Genomic DNA, 17,095 nt, shown 5'->3' with positions numbered 1-17,095 from the left:
GCCCGTCGGGCAGCCGCCGCCGCCGTTCTCAGCCGCTCCCTTCGGGCCTGGCGTGCGGGCAGGGCCCGGGGGCTTCACGGGCTGAGCGGAGCCGTGAGGGTGGTGCGCTGGGGGTCTGTGGTGGAGCCGGGGGATGTGCCGACGCCGCGTGTCCCCGGGGTGGGGTTTGGGCTTTACGCCGCCGGCCCTTTGGTGGTGCAGGCTGTGGTGGAGCTCCCTGGGGCTGGGGGGCGAGCCCGGAGTCAAAACGGCGTTACCGGCTAAGGGAAATCCGGGGAGAACAGGGCTGCAGCGGAGGGGCGGGCTGCTCTGGAGTATCGGCTGCCTGCGCTGAGTGAAACTCCTGGGCGGCGAAGCGTGTGCAAGCATGCGGGAGTTGCAGCGGTAGAAGCGTGTCCTGAGGGCAGCGCCCGTGAGCCGGCACCTCTTGTCACCGGAGGCCGGCGGAGGAGGCAGCGGAGCCTTGGTGCGGGCAGCTGACAGAGCCATGGGTCTGTCTCCTTGGTAGCTTTGGCTGTGTCTAGTGGCCTGTTTGACTGCATTCACCTGTTCGGTTTTGTTTGGGTTTTTAACGGGATGAAGCTGGCGGTTTGCATCACTGAGAAACTAGCGCTTCTTTGCATGCTTTGCTTTAGTACTAGGAGAGGAGACCTGAGTAACTGCTAGCTTTGTGCAGCTTGGACTCACTGGAACAGCTGGTGGGGGTGGCAGCAAGATGGAGAGATGGGGGCAAGATTGGGCTCGTTGGCTGCGTGTGCAGAAGGGTTGGTTCAGCCAGTGCTGGAAGATGCACAGAACTGCCCTGCAGCAGCCAGAGAAGCGCTGAATTTGGAACATGTCCGGGAGATGGCCATGTGTGCGGCCAACTTCATTTGAGCTCCTGGGCAGATGCCGGATTCTTTCCAAGAACTTGGAGCAGACAATGGAGGTCCCCCAACAGCAGCCAGGTCCATCCTGTAAGTAGAAGAAAGTGTTGGAAAATTTTTCTCTGTACTAAACCAGTCTCTCGCAAATAACAAATCAAAGTGTATTTCTGAGTATTATTTTACATTGCAGCTCTGGCATCTGGCCTTCTGGTATATTAATGGCCATTTGTATTACTTGCATTTATAAGGAAAAGACTTCTTTTCCACCCAGCTCTGCTTATGTGAGAGCTTTACAAATAAGACCAGCTTGTCTTCAGCATTCAGATGACTGTTTGCTAGTTCTTGATTTTTGTGGAATCCAATTGGTGCTCAAATAACGACTCCTTTTTCATTTGCTATGAAACCATGTTCAGGTATCACGTCCTGTTGCCTTTTATTTAAATTTAATTAACATGTTCCAAAGGGAATTGTGGCAAACATGCAGTTTGTCATCCCATGTGAACAGCTTATGAATAAAAAGTGTTCCTGCAGTACTTGAAAGTATATGTATTTGTGAAGAAATACTTTCTATTATGAATCTAAAGGCAAAGTTTACATATTGTATTGTTGATGAACATTGTGCATTTTGTGTGTCAGTATGTTTTCTTTTCAACAGAACATCAGAAGCCAGGTACAGTCATGCTGATCAAGACACAGAAAAGTTACTGCTTTCTGTGGTTTACATATTGTGATTACGATGGTGCAAGGTTGTGCAATATGAAAAAAAAAAACCCACCAGTATCCAGTTCATGCTAGATAAAATTTCAATAAATTCTGCAAAGCAAAAATATGTTTTTCTATTTGTTGACCTGATACTATATGCAGAGACAGAGACTGAGCAAGTGGTAAGTGTAATAGCCCAAGTGCTCTAGTTTTTCATTTTAATCTAGCTGAAAGACTCCTGCCACTGTAAGATCCTGATGAGTCAGAGAGGAATTAAATGAAAACTGAGTAAAAAGAAAGAGATCTTTCTATTCTTAAAGGCAACTAAATGTCTTCTTTCAAAAAAAAGTTGGGCTGTGAACGGAACTTTGTAGTATTTGCCTTCCTGAATTTCACTCTAGCTATTTCTACAGGGAGGTGGTTCATTAGAAATTATAGGTGAAATAACAACATCAAACTGAAGTGTAATAAACCCTTGTGAGGATATGCTTCTTCTGGGATAACGCAACCACAGTTGTAGTTTAATCCTCTGTAGTCCAAGAGATGCCCTTGGTTGTTAGTACTCTGGGCATACCAGGCTTGCAGAGAGAGCACCTGTGTGAGGAAGCCGAGGCATGCCTGTAAGAGTCGCAGCAGCAACATGCGCAATATTCCTCTAACAGTTATGATTCTGTTGCCACGGAGATAATGACTTATCCCATGTCATTATCGATCTATCAACAGTAAGAGCAATTTTGCAGTCTGATATTGTTCAGCAAATAGAGTAACGTGCTGAACACTGAAAAACTGCTATAAATATTAGAAAGCTTCTCTGAAGTCTGTGTACTGGGTTAAATAAAAGTACCTGAATTTATAGTTACTCACTGTAGTTTTGTGAGATTGGCCTGTGAGATAATATTAAGCTCAACAGAATGCTTTTTAATAAAATATTTTGTATGGTCAAATGCTTTTGGATTATGCAATATGCAGCGCTCCATTAGCAATAAACACTTTTCCCTACTGGTAAGACGTAGAACAATTAGCCCGTGTACACTCTAGAAACAAAGAGATAATTATCTGTTGCATGGTCCAGTCTTCTATCAGTCTAAGTGAAACTTCTTGTATTTTCCAGATAAAGATTTATATCATCTGTTCAGAAGAAATATTAATGGGACTCCCTTAAGACTCCTGACATTTTGCTGATATTCCCGTTAGAAGACCTATCACCTCATTTTGAAAGCAGTAATAAAAGCGCCAGTATTCAAACTGCAGGGATTAAATGCTCACACTTAGTCACAAATTAGGTTACTTCCAGGCATTCTGCTGCTGAACAGAATTACTAGTTATGAATTGGTGGTTTGAGGTTCTTATACAGTGCACAAGAAGATAGACATCTAAGAATGATTCCGTCAGCAGAAAGTTTTTTGTTTGGTTGGTTTTTAAAAAGGGAACAGCTAAATTAACTGGTGAGAAAGGTCAGAAGAGAAGCCTCGCTTCAGCTTATCGGAACAGGACACCTCTTCGTGTCCAAGTCAGATATCTGTGTGTCTTTCTGACTTGTGATAGCACCTGGAAATGAAGTCCCTTATTGTTCCTTAACAGTTGAGCTCTACTTAGGTGGTTTTATTGTCTCTTGAAGCTTTTTAGTGGGATGGCTTGAGCTCCAGTTGTTCTGCATGCTAGGTAAATAATTTCAGCGTACCATCAAGGCAACATCTCGCGACACCAACATATCCTCAGTTTTGAAAGCATTAAGAATGCTTAAAATGTACCTACAGTTCTGGACTGCACAGTTAAAATTTGTGTGGGATGCCTAAATTGTGAACACTGAAGAAACGTCTGTGAAAAGTTCTTGGTTATTTTGAAGATGTGCTAGTTTGAAAAACTTGTGCAACAAGCAGCAGAAATGTAGAAGTGCTATGGGGGTTTTACCGGCATAAAAACTTGGGTCCCATAGGAAATTGACATTTTGGAATCTGAACTGTATCTAACTTCCTGTTTTGGATCTAACCTGGAGACCTATAAGCAAGTTTGTTTCTTAACTAGATGGGTAATTAAATAGTATTTATGGATTTATAGCGTATTTCCAAGAGGGTGTTTGCATTGGATTTAAAATACCATAGTCCATGTCATAAATGACAGAGGCAAAGAATATGTATGAAATGACGTGAGTCGGTTTAACTGATGGGTGATCTACGTGATCTAAGGAAGTTTTTTGGCTTAGATCGTGTAAGGATGCCTTTGGCAGAGAGAGGTCATGCTAATAATCAAAGGAAAAATGTCTGAGCCCCATGTTTAACAAACGGAATGGAAGATCGTGTTCAAGCTTGAATGTGGACCTTTAAATGAGACACTTTAGACTTCAAGCTTGCTTCTTGATGACACTGATCTCAATATATGCCTCTTCATATTAACACTGTGCTTTGTGAATAGTGAAGCTATCCTGGAGCAAGGACATGTAGTATGATCTTTGTAATAAGAGGAGTAGAATTATTCTTTGAGATAAGCGGGGCTTCTTGCAGCTATTCTGCCTGACGAGAGTCTGTTAGACCCTTGTTACTTATTTGCAGATAGCAGTGGTGCTTGAGGCTTTCAATATTACAGAGGAAGCATACTTTTATATACCTCTGACTCGTATGTAGAGCTGAGAAATGTTACCTCTGAGAACACCTCTTGCCTCTTCTCACCCAGGAGTTATGAATGCCAAAATCTTTCGTGGGCCTGAAAAAAGACTGGGCAAACTCAAGAAAGTAAAATTGATCTGCTAAATACAAAGATAGCGTTATGGGATCAAGTCTTGAGGCATGGAAAGCTAGGCACTGGGATTATAACTGTGTGCATGTCCTGTTCTTCGTTTCCTGTGCATTCACTTTTGACCAGTGTTGCAGAAACAGGGTCCTGAGTTTCTGATTTAATTTGGTATGGTAATTTGTACAAACTGTAATTTACTTAAAATGCTGGAAATGTCTTCTGGTCTTTCATAATAATAATATGATTAAATAAAAATAAAATATAAATATATATTAAAAAAAAAAAAACCAAAACCCCAGGGCACTCTCTGCCTGTAAGAAAGATTCTTGTGACCCAGTTAAGTTCTGCTGGCATATTCAGTATAGCTACAATGACAGGAGTGCTTTTGTTAGCTGAGCTTAGCATGTTTTAGGAACGTGCAGTTGCAGTGGGGCAAGAAAAGCTCGGATGAGCATGTGTTGCGTGTCCACGAGGGGGCTTGGACGGCTCCAGTCTGGCGGTGGGTGAGCCCCGAGTTACGCGCTTCACGGAAATGGCAGGCTGTAGTAGCTGCATGCTTGTTGCCTCTGAGAGTGATTACATCTGGTTTTGTTCAGCACTTTTGAATTCCCTTATCTCTTCTATATAAAGTTTACAAAAAAAAATTACGGTAAGGTAATTCTGTCTCATTTTGAGAAATGCATCTCCTGTTACAAAAACTTGCCTCAGCTTTAATAAACAGCACTGGCAGTTTGATCTCCTCTGTGGCAGAAGACAGACAGTGCCAAGCATGTGTCATCACACATGAGTTTCAACTGTATGGGATGTTTCTCCAAGTAAAAATTCAAGAGTTTTGTACACGTCAATGTATTTGCAAAGTAGATGGAATTGTTACGGAGAATCTTAATTGTAATTTTTAAAAAATCTTAGTATTTTTGAACTTGGTACTACAATATTTCAATAAAGACTTTATTTTTTTATCACGCACCCTTTAGTCTTTCAGTTTGTTCTAGGAATGCATGTGCACATTTTAACACATTTTTTTAAGTTCTCATAACATTCCTTTGAAAAGGAACTAGAGTCTAGCCAACGCTGTGACCCTAAATCACATGAATTGTTGTTGCTTAATATTTGCTTGACAAGTCTGTATTAAAGTAATTCTGGGGAACCTGGAAGCTTTTTGTTAAAATATTAGTCTTCAGTTGCTAGTGTTATCAATGTAATTGTATATTAGATGCGGTGTAAACAAGTTCTAATTACTGTAAAAATGTTGAGGGTAATTCTCAGCTATATACCACATGCTCGTGGAAGTGCAGAAGTGATGTGTTAAAGCATGGATGAAGAAAAGCTTAAGCGAGTAACTAAACTAAAATTAATCATTGCAATCAATGATACTGGTTGTGGGGGGAAAAAAAAAAGTTCATAGTCCCACTATTTAATATAAAGTTTTGTGCAGAATAAAATGACCCTCATCTCACTTGCTCACATCTTTTCATACGGATTGAAGCTTTCAAGTTGTTATGCCAATTGGAGTTGTTTTGACTAAAATTTCCCACAGGAGTTATGCAATGGTTTATGCTCTGCTAAAGAGAACTTGAATTGGCATGAGGCAGATGTAAAGTGTTATGCCCCTCAGAAGATAGCTGTGTTGTGGAATTTCAGGACTTGAAACTTTACTGAGCACTGATCTTTGACAGGAATGTGCGTGGAGATCTGCCCATGTTTGGCTGTGGTATAGGTTCTGCAAACTTATTTGTATTTGTAAAAACTAAATTGAGCTAAAAGTATGTTCAGTTTTTTCTACAATGTATGTGATACTGTCCCTGTCTTTCTGAATTTTTGTGGGCTGGCCTAGAGTCTGTTTCCAATAATGAAAGTAAGGAGAGGGTGTACAAAGGTGTGGGAAACAGACACACACCCCTCCTTTTTTTTTTTTTTTACCCAGAACTCTTCTATTCTTAATTTTATTCTGCACCACCCTAACAATTTCTGCTGTCTTTGCTATCAGACCTAGTTGCTACAGTCTTACCCATGTTCCTAGTCAGTCTGATTCTCTCTCCTGCCCATACTCCTGGTGTCCCTTGTTAGGTTACATGTCTGCTCTGAGAATCTCCCCACTCTGAAGGGAGAGAGCACTGCCAAGTGCCCCATAGAGATACTGTGATTGTCTTGATTCTGACTGTTCACACGCAGTGTTTTTAATGCTCATAACTCCGTGACACAAACATACAGGTTGGTTTGGTGGTGGTTATTAACCATAAACTTTTAGAGGGCAAGCAGTTCTTTCACAGAATAGGCAGCTTCTGCACAAATACAAGTGTATGCACCTTTCCTAAATTTGCTTTAAAATGCATGGCAGCTTTCTTTAATTTTAATGCTTACCTTTAAGTTAATTTCTTGGATTTCAGTGATTGAAGTTTCAATGCTGCAGTGCTCTGAGCTATTCCTCTGAAGCCTGTAGTAGCCTTATTCCATCGCTGATGTCCATGGCGGCTGAGATTGCTCAGCAGCATCCTTGGACATAGCTAGCAACTCGCAGGATAAAGAACTGGTACTGCAAAGTTGTTTGCTATTTAATTGTAGCACTTGTTGGGCTTGTACAAAGGCCTGTTTTATAATCGGCTTGACTTCATTTAAAAAACTGCATTTGCACCCTGTGAACAAAAGTGTAGGAAAAAGCTCTGAGTTTTAGAACAATCACTTTTCTTGTGACGCTGGGGCCTAGATCACTCTGAATCATCTTTGGACTCCCTTCCCCATCAGTAGCCCTTTTGTTCTTTGTCCAGGGATTTGTTCGCATACTAGTTTTCAATTGCTGCTAGTCCTGGGAGGCAGGAGGAGACAAAGGTACATCCTAGCAGCTGCTTTCTGTCACTGTACTTCAGTTTGAGACACTCGATCAGAGGAAGCCGATCTGTGGTCTTGTAGTTTCTTGCTAGGCTGCTGTGGCTAATGATTTAAGGTCCATGTGCCATGGAAGGAGAAAAGTAAAACTAAAGGCTTCTCCTAGAACTATAGTCTTTTAAACACTGGCATACAAGAGTTGTTTTGTTCAGCATGTGTTTCCCACCCCTTAGAAGACTAGATGCAAACAAATGAATTGTTTCACAAAGCTGGCATATCTAGAAGCAGGGAGACTAGTACAGATGAAAGTGTAGCTCCAGCCAACTGAGTCTCAGGGAAATCAAAATAGCAAAGCTGCATTTGTGGTGTGAAGGGAAGCAAGGAGAGCCACCTGTAGTCACGTGATTAATTTTAGTAGTAGTTTATAGAATGTTATACTTCAACAGTTGTCTTTCCTATTTTTCCAGAGGACTCCAGAGAATACTTTTTAAACCAGCTTCTGGCATCTCCTTCTGTGACTTAAAAAAAAAAAAAAAACAAACCCAAGTGTGTGGAGAGGAACAAGGCAAAAACCCAATCCACACTTTAAAAGCAGAAGTCAACATACCCCTTCCCCCATACATTTTCTGGTGTGGTTAGATTGTTGCTGCTCCAGAACATCTAGGCTTTTTTCCTAGGCACATTCAGACTCCCTAGCAAACTGTGTCTGCTTGCAGTTGGAGGTCTCTGCGTGCTACTGTAATACAGCCATTGAACTTTTTTTGGTCCACAGAGAGTTCATGGCATAAATCAATAATTGCATAAAATCTGAGACTTCTAAAGCTGCTGTCTTAAAAAAGATATGAAAATGCTGCTTATATATAGGATTATTCATAAACCTAATTCATTTTCATATTTTTTTAAAAAAGTGGATGAGTATTGATGATTTTTTTTCTGTTTAAATATAGAACATACAAAATAGAGAATATCTTTCATTTCAAAATGTGGGAAGGTGTTTGGACTTATCTTTATTCCTACACCAGTTTACCATGGATGTCAAGTCTGTGTTCTTTAATTCACTTTAGTATTAATTAATCAAATTCTCATAGATGAAGAACATGAAGATTTACAGGTCAGAAATGGTTTCTGGGTGTAATATACCAGCTATAATTCTTTTAATTCTTTTGATTTTTAGACTATCTTTCTCATCGTTTGTAGGCTTGCACGGGATTTAGAAGTGGTGTGTGCTCCGTAAGCACAATGCTCCAAACAGCACAAGCCTCAGCAATCCCCCTGTTTTATCTCATCTGGAGGGAGACTCATTCTATGATCAAGCTTCTCTATTTCTATTTCCAAGTGGAGAAACAATTATCTCGCCCCCCTCCCCTTTTCTCAAAGATACTTTTACACTCTCCTCCAGTTCGCAGCCTCCTCCTATTTCCATGTTAACTTATCTTCCTAACTTGAATAGGTCACTGAGGACTGTAAAGACACTTGGGAAAAGACAGCTATGCAGAACAGTGCACTTTAAAATATATTGTAAAAAAAGGAAGCTGAAAGTGGGAGAAATTTCTCAAAGAATAAAAGTAAAATCAATCTTTTGTTCTAGTTGCAAAATGTAGACAAGTTAGAAACTGTATTTTCTGCATAGCTGCTAACCTTGCTGATGCCTAAATGCTACAGACAACTTGCAGGAAAAAAAAAAAAAAAACCCAAACACAAGTCACCCCTGGGGATGGGGGGCACAGAGACCAAACAGTGTGGGACTTCCTAGGCTGCTAGTGAAGATGCTCCCTGGGGCAAGGAGAGTCGTGTCTTGGGCTTCTGCTCCTACTCCATCTGTGCCTCTGATGTGGTCTATGTTCAGTTGTTCTCTGGTTGACACTTTTGCTTGAAGAATGTATTTTTAAACCAAAATAATTATATTGGTGCTCAGATACATAGTCAGATTTATTTCCATACAGAAGCAGTATAAAAAAAGCTTCCTTTTAATAAATCTCATATAAGGACTTTCACTACTGCAGATGCATCAGGAAAACTGCAACAGTGTAGTTAAATGTACAACAACCTTTTTCTGTTGTTTTTCTGTTCACTAACTGTGAAGCGATATTGACTCCAAAGTACGAGTCTGCTCCCTTTATCAGCTTTTAACACCCCTAGTGTATTCTTTTGGGCATTGAGTGTTTCTTCTCATATTTAGGGAGAAAAGTTTTCTGAGTGCTTTCAGGCTGTTAAAGATGCGTAGACACCAGAGTGGGGAAAAAAACAAGAGCAGAGCCTGTGAGAACCTACAAAGAAAATAGGTAGAAGAAATAATGATGCTTGGGAAAGGGAGAGTTGCTGCTTTGCTCTCGAGACAGAAATCAATTCATTAGGAATCTGTCTTGTAGAATCTGTGCTTAAATTTCAAGTGTCCCTGGAGTATTAAAATACCCAAGTCTGCCCGTAAGTTGGAACTCAGGTGAATAGCAAATGCTTAGCTATGGGGGAGTATTTGGGCCAGGGGTGTCAGAACTGATACTGTAGCACAAGGTCCCACTCCCTGCAGAGGTAGTCAGTCTGTGCCCAGGAGCCTAATTAGACAAAAGGTAAATTTCAAAATATGCAGCAGGGAGAATGTGAAATGCCAGGTTAAGTCCAGATGATATCCGCATGAATACAGGGCAGGAAGTTAGCCTTAGTCATCGGTGTGATCCTTGCCCTGGTGCTCCTAAAGATACGCTGTTTTGACATTAGCATTTAGAGTTTACAGCTCTTCATTCCTCACTGACTGAGGAGAGAGTTCTTCTGTAGCAACTCCTACCACCACCCACAGAAGCTTTCTATCACGCAATGTGCAACTTCTCGTAGCTATAAAACACCACCAAAAAAAAAGCCCCAACAGCCCCAATGTTGAAAACTGTCATGCCAAAGACATATGTCACTGGTATGCTGCACACAAATGTTACTCTGCCAACAAATGCTGTTCCTCCCACCCAAGACTGCCATGTGACTCATTATTTGAATAACAATTTTACATTGCTGTACCCAAGCAAACATAAAGGGAAACATTTTAATATCTTGTAATACTTGTCATCAGCTACGAGCATGAATAAATGGGTGTGTTATGCTAATAAGAGAGAGCAGCTACCCTGCAGCATTATAAGTGCTTCTCTGTTGCCCTAAAGATGTCATGCAGGTCCTCCTGTGGAGTAAACCATGTCAACACCATCGTTAGTTTTGCAGTATCTGGTGCTTTCCACCCAGTCTCTTGGGTATTCTGCTCATCACCGGAAATGTCTGAAAATGCTGTATATTCACTGACAAATACTCGTGGTTTGGTTTAGAGGCTGAGCCAACTGCTTCTAAAAATGTATTCCTTTCTTCCAAGGAAAGAGAGCTAGAGCTGCTGCTCTTGCCTTTTGAGAAGCTCCTCTGCCCTTCCACGCTGCCTGCAGCCTTTCTAACCTCTCCTTTGTTGTTTAGGTGTGGTGTGTGGGCAGCTTTATATTGTTTGGGTAATGCACTGAATGCTCATTTACTTAATGCCTGCTGTTTGCCTGTGTATATTGGTTTTTCTAACTCGGCATGTACAAAGCTGTTTGAGGTAGTAAAATCAGAGCCATGAAAGCCTCTGCAAAGGGAAGTGCAGAAGAGGAACTTAATGCAAGCAATTTTTAGATACAGTGATGCTTTGTCCAACACCAGGGAGCTTTCTGAATACAGGGGGCTGCTTTTATCTTGGACTTAAAAGGTCTAGGTATACAAAGTAATTTCCTAGGAGGTGGTTTCATAAGGAATTAATCACTGCCAGTGGGGGTTGCTCAGTACTCACTGTGATGACTGAGCTGGTTTTGGCAATGCAAATTCACAGATAAGATTTTCTGTTCTCTATGATCTACCTATTCTAGTCTCATTCCTTTGGAGTCCAACCCTTTTGGGTTGTATCCCATTCCTCACACAATTCCAAACATCATTAAAAGATAATAAACCCAAAGTACTATGGGGCAAGAACAGTTGCACAGGCATAGATTCAATTTCACACACTGGTGATATAAACTTTACTCTAAGTAAATAGTCTGTCAAAACCATGCTAGTGAATAAATTAGATTTTCCAAGTTAGATGATAGGCTTGTCCACAAACAGAGGGAGATTACAGCATTCAGTTTCCCTCTCAGTGACAACTTAAAAGGCCATAGTCACCCCAACCTGTGCCACTACAGGACTTGCCGTGGGCATTCAGAACTTCAAGGTCAGAACCAGCTATAAAAGTATACTCCTCACCATTAAGCTCTGACAAAATTTCCATTTACCTTTTTCACTGCTGGTGAGGGCTGGTGATTCCTGATGGTTTGGGTGCAATTTAAATACAGAGCTATTCCAAGTCAAGCTGTGTTGGCACATGGACGGCAGATGGTCTTGAATACCTGGCTGTGGGCAGAAGTGAGCCCCGTGAAGCTGATGGAGCCAGCCAACACTGTTGCTGTGGGCCAGCCCACCCCACCCCGCTTTAGAAGGTGGGGACGGCCGCTTCCCACAGACTCCAGGAGCTCACCCTCTCTTCACTTCTCAACTACCTATCTCGGGGCTCTTGGCCACAGTACTGTTACGTGTGGTCAGAGACTTTTATCGCAAATGGCCTGTTTTTCTGCTCGTTAGGCAGACGAACCGCACCAAGTTCCCAGCAGCAGAGGGCACCAATATAACCTCTGCCGCAGAGTACGTTTTGTGCCTTACGAAATGCTGACAAACTTCTTCACGCGCGCGTTCAGTTTGTTTACATTATTGTTCAACTATGAAGAAGCTGTTCGTTCTTTCCTCCTTCCCTCCCTGTGGCTCAACGCATTGGCTTCCATGTGATTATAACTTTCTGATGCTGCAGGTGGAGCACAAGATGTTGACGACTACGCTGGCTTCTCTTGCTGGGCTACAGAACCGACGCTGTGGCTAACAACACACCACCGCGGCTTGTTTCTAACCGATTCTTCCAGAATAACCTGAGCATACAGTAGACTTTTTGCTTGGATAGTTCACAGAGGAGAGAATCGCCTGAATCAGACTACAGTGGAAACAGGTTTTGTTTGCTAAGTTCTTGGGTTTGGTTTGGTTTGGGGTTTTTTTTGCCCCCCCCCCCCAAATGTCAGTTACAACACTCCACGCATCCAAATTAATTCCTGTTTGTACTAACTGCGATGACCTGGAGCTGTTTCATTGACATATGTAACTGCTGAAATACAGGCCGCTGCCTTGCTTTCTGGGCATTCAAAAGAAATGAAAGGTAAAGAAAGGTAACGAAAGGTAACGAAAGGTAACGAAAGGTAACGAAAGGTAACGAAAGGTAACGAAAGGTAAAGAAACTTGCGCTGGGGCTGCCGGCACATGTAACGATGGTCCGTGCTTTGTCGCGCATCTGGTGTTTGTGGACTCTCACAGCTCCAAGTCCCCCAAAGCGTGACACTGTGAGAAATTCAGCTTTTTCTCTTCCCGTGCGTTTCACTCTGCTAGAAACAGCGGAGTGCCGGTGCTCGCCTGGTGCCTGCGGCCACCCGCCTGGTGCCTGCGGCCACCCGCCTGCCGCCGCGCAAGGACAAGCCGCAGCCCGTCGGGCGTGCCGGCCGTGACAGCCGGGCCCCGGGCCCCGGCCCCCGGGCAGGGACGGGGCCTCCCGGGGCGGCCGCCCCGCCGCCGCCGCCGCCCTCAGCGGGGCTCCCCTCACGGCGGCTCCCGGCAGGGCGGGACGGCGGCGCCGGGAGCGGGTTACATAACGCCGCCCGCCGGGCCGGGCCGCGGCGGCGGGGGCGGGCCCGGGCCCTCCGCGCCCTCCCCGGAGCGGCGGGGCCGGAGCTGGAGCCGGTGCCGGGCGGCCCCGCCGAGGGTGGGTGAACGCCCGAGCGAGCGAGCGAGCGGCGAAGAGGCACGGCGGCCCCTTGGGCTGCCCGCGGGGGGAAACGGCGGCGGCGGGTGCCGCGGCGGTGAGTGGGCGCCGGCCTCACGGGAAACGGCCTGCGGCGCTGCCGGGGCCGCGGCTCGGGGCCCGCTGCCCCTGCGCGGGGGGCGGGGGGGGAATAACGGTGAGGCGGCGCCCCGGGACTGCGCCGTCCCGTCCCGTCCCGTCCCGTCCCGCTGGGGAAGGAGGGCGGCGCAGCGCAGGGCAGGCTCGGCTGGGCTCGGCTCGCCTCCCCGACAGCCCGCCCGGCGCCCAGACCCGCCTCCCGAGGCTCGGCGCTGCCCCCGGCCCGCGCCGCTCCGGCTCCGGGATCGGCGAGGCGGGGGGAAGCCCCGCCAAGGCAGCGGGCGCCCGGCCCCCGCTCGGCCCCGCTGCCGCTGCCCGCCGCCGCGCCGCGGCTCGGCCCCGCCGGGCCGCCCTGGTGCCCTCCCAGCCGCGCAGGTTGGCGGGGCCGCCCGGGGCAGCGGCTGCAGCCGGAGCGGAGCCGGGGCTTAGCCGGCCTGGGTAGGACGGGGGCTCCCCGTGTGCTGCTAATGTATATAAAAAATAACGTAGCTGCAGTAGTTGCGACATACCTCCCTAAATAATGTAAGCCAAACGGGTAAAACCTTTTATGTAACTTCTTCTTAAAAAATCGCGTCTGTGAATGAGAACCAGCCTTGTGGAAGCGTTCGACTGCATTCTGCAACTTTTTCCCTTCCCAGATGTCAGGCTCTTGCCAAAGCCGGTTGCTCAGCGTTCTGTCACATTTCTTCATCTCTCGGTCCCTACTGCCAGGGCTCTGCTGCAGTTTGCAAGCTCCTTGTTTCTGTTCTCCTTCCCCAGCCTCTCTCCTCTTCAAATCAAATAGATCCTCGCTTGGCTCTGATTCCCCTTAAGCAGGTCTGACTTCGTCTCCCTTTTTCTTCCTAAACAGTTAGAAAGGTTCCCAGTTTTTCTATGATAAGAGTCGCTACCCTCGTTTTTAGATACTGTATGACTTCCATATGTACACACCTTCACCCCAGCATGTAGGAAGGCTTTGGTTTCTCATACGCTTGGTTCTGCCATCTCTTTTATTCCCAAATCCTTACTGGTTTGACATGCGTGAATTTAGGTCTTTGTCCAGGAAAGCTTTATTCCTAGAAATAGCTCTACTTAAATCGGTTAACAGACTGAAATCTGCAGGAATTACGGATGTATATGATGATTAATTGTGAAAGTAATGGCTGCTTTCTTTTGCAAGTTCATCAGAGCAGGATGCCTGCCTTCTCCTTTGCCTCAAATCTAAGCCTGGCTATCTTAAATCATCAATGAAAAATAATATCACTATGATACTCTTACCAGCTCCTTGCTGCTACTCTTGGATGTTACTTTTAAGCCCTTGGCATGCTGCGTGCCATTTGAAAATCTTTGTACGCAGTGGTTGTTTTCTCAGGAAAAAATTTGAAAAATGCAACAAAACTTTACAAGCGGATTGGCTGCCTTCAAGTGTTTTCCTTCCTTTTCTAAAAGTGTCTCAAATCTGTGGTTTGTTGAAATGCACATCAGCTTGGCACAGTCTCAGTGGTTGCCAAGTGTGTGAGCCAGTTGGATCTCAAGGAAATATAACTCGCTGCAATCAGTCCCGTGGCGACTTTTATTTCAACAAGAAGCAAACATCTTTTGGTGAGTCACGGGAACATTGTTGCCTATAAACTAGCTGTCAGGAAGTGGAGTCTGACAAAGCTGATGGGCTCTCTATAAAAACAGCTTTCCCCTATACCCAGTGCTGTTTTCACATTCTTCGTGAATCATCAGATCCGGAGTCCTCTCAAATTCCCAACGAAGGCAGAATTAGCTACCATTCAGTTTGTGGTACTGTGGTGCTTGCCTCTCTTCTTGTATTCATTCTCCTGATAGTTCCAGTTCTTTCCTTCAGCCATGTATTTCACTGCTCCTCCTTTCCCTCCCATCCTGGTCAAGGCTTTTATTGTACTTCCAAGTCTGTTCCTGGTGCCCGTGTCCTCTCTGTGGCCTTCATGCACTGACCTCCTTGGAAAGAGTGTTTAGCTTTTCCTCGTGTGTAAGCCATTTTTCTGTGCCCCTCCAGTTATCTGTGGCTCCCAAATCATCCTGAAAGCTTCTGTGTATGCTTGTGGATGCTCAGCCCGAGGATGTGGCTGTACCTGCACCCACATGTCTTTGAAGAGAATGCTACTGCCTGAGGGGATGCTCCAAACTTAGCACCTGCATCGCAGCTTCAAAAAGATAACTAGCCTTCATCTTTCAGCATAGCTTCTGTTGGAAACAAGGTTTATGCTGTCCTTTAATATGTGTATGCATGTGCATCTTGGTATTTGTCCTTCAAATAGTACTTCATTACCATTTTCCAGTTTCAACCAAGTACGACATAAGAAGAACAGCTCCAAGGTAATTAAGTTCTTGCAAATTTTGTAGAAACAGACCAACAGGGAAAATCAAGTCTAGTCAGACACTTGCCAGTTGTCTCCAGTTTTTAGCTTAGTGACTGAGTGATACGTTCATAAGTGACCGCCTCCATTTGGAAATAAGATATTCCGTGTAAATTACGTTGTAAAGAGAAAAGGAGAAGGATTTTTCTAGGTGAATGCCCCCGGACTGGCAACTCCCTCAAAACTTCAAAGAAGATAAATAACTCTGATTGGATGCATCACATTTTGAACATGGAAACAGAAAATCTTAGCACAGTTCAGTGTCAACATTTAATCAACCAAGGACACAGTTCTGTAGGAGATTGGATTTCCTGAGTTGCACTGGTCACAAAGCGCTTTGTTTTTACTTTGCTGCGTCTCCAGGGCACAGCTTCTGTCTTTGTTCTGCCTGGCACACATTTGCGCAAGTACGTCAAGTACAGAAAGGCTATGATCTCAACTAGCATCTTTAGATCTGTTTTATTTTGACAAAATTGACCAACAGTTTCAAGAATTACTGAATGTTATCATATAAGCATAATTCCCTTGAAACCAAGCAAAAGTGATGATCACTCATCATGACACAGAATAATGTATTCCTTGATGTGGCTGGTAGGGCAAATCCCAGGTCATTTGTAGTAATGACAAGATAGAGGATTTTTGGTTTGGTTTGGTTTTCTTCATCTGTTAGTCCTTGTCAGCTGTAGATGGGCTTTCGTGGCACAGCTATGACCTGTCCTGGCAGATTTGTTCTGGGATAGCTACCGTCTATACAGTTGCAGGGATGTCCTTAGAAAGGGTCCCTTCACAACTGCATTATACATGTCCCCTTAAGGATTGTGGGCTAAGTGTGAATCCTGGCAATTCAGGCATGTGAAAGGAAGAAGCCACATAACTGGAAAAATTCTTGAGCTCCAGGAATGTTAACAGACAGTAACTGGCAAGGGAATTTTTTTATTTGGCACAGTTATATGAAAAAAAAGGTATTCAGGCACCTGAAGTCAACAGGAATAAATACCAGATTCCTAAACACCTCTTTGAGTATGGCTAAAAACTTCCCTGCTGTCTTTGGAGTGTAGGCAGTGGAATACTTTTATTCTTCAAGGAAAATATCTCTATAGGTAATGCTTACTGATGGTCAGTAATGTCTCAGCTTTCTCAGGCTTCATTTGACAGCAATTCTGTGAATTTAAAAATGCAAGTATTCAGGGTCTTTTTTGATCATGCAGATCTGGTCTGCAAACAACTGAATGGTAAGATTTGTGTCTTTAATATTGATTAAATAAAAACACACTGAAATGACACAAGAAGAATTGGAAAGTATTTAAAACTCGGTGTTTAAACTTTAAAACTCAGCCTGATACTGATGAGTGATAGACCCCAAACTGTACATCCTTGAATTTTGCTAAAGATTCCATCTGAAATCTAATTCCATTGCCTGTAGCTGATACTGGCATATGCATTTAGGAAGGCAGATTTTTTCTATAACAATTCTTCCATGACCAGCTGCAGTATTGTCAGCAACAACTTAAATACAATTTTGTTCTTTTGTTCGAAAATTTACTTTTCTTGTTTGTTCTCTAGCATTTGACTATTTAGGGCATAACAGTCAGAGTTTTAAAGAAGTATAGTCTTTTTAAACGAAAGTGGAGATCCTT

At 44.0% G+C, this 17,095-nt stretch overlaps 1 protein-coding gene and 1 non-coding gene across 4 annotated transcripts in view; both read left to right on the top strand.

Annotated features, from left to right (window-relative positions):
• The first annotated feature begins 423 nt into the window (after window positions 1-423).
• SYNE3 (spectrin repeat containing nuclear envelope family member 3) overlaps window positions 424-17,095 on the top strand; it is an 84,329-nt gene continuing 67,657 nt past the window's right edge. The window contains exon 1 of one of the 3 annotated variants that reach the window (XM_075712172.1): window positions 424-956. In XM_075712172.1, the coding sequence (XP_075568287.1) occupies window positions 836-956 (121 nt within the window). In that variant the 5' untranslated portion in view covers window positions 424-835. Of the gene's footprint in view, window positions 957-12,085; window positions 12,154-13,034; window positions 13,052-17,095 lie in introns of those variants that run through there. The other 2 variants (XM_075712175.1, XM_075712173.1) reach the window with 2 other exon arrangements.
• On the top strand, window positions 2,095-2,365 carry LOC142593871 (small Cajal body-specific RNA 13). The gene has a single exon (XR_012831169.1).

The sequence above is a fragment of the Pelecanus crispus genome, chromosome 6 (assembly GCF_030463565.1).
Source record: "Pelecanus crispus isolate bPelCri1 chromosome 6, bPelCri1.pri, whole genome shotgun sequence".
NCBI classification, from domain to species: Eukaryota; Metazoa; Chordata; class Aves; order Pelecaniformes; family Pelecanidae; genus Pelecanus; species Pelecanus crispus.
Note: the sequence above shows the minus strand (reverse complement) of the source record. Positions and strands in the feature narration are given on the sequence as shown.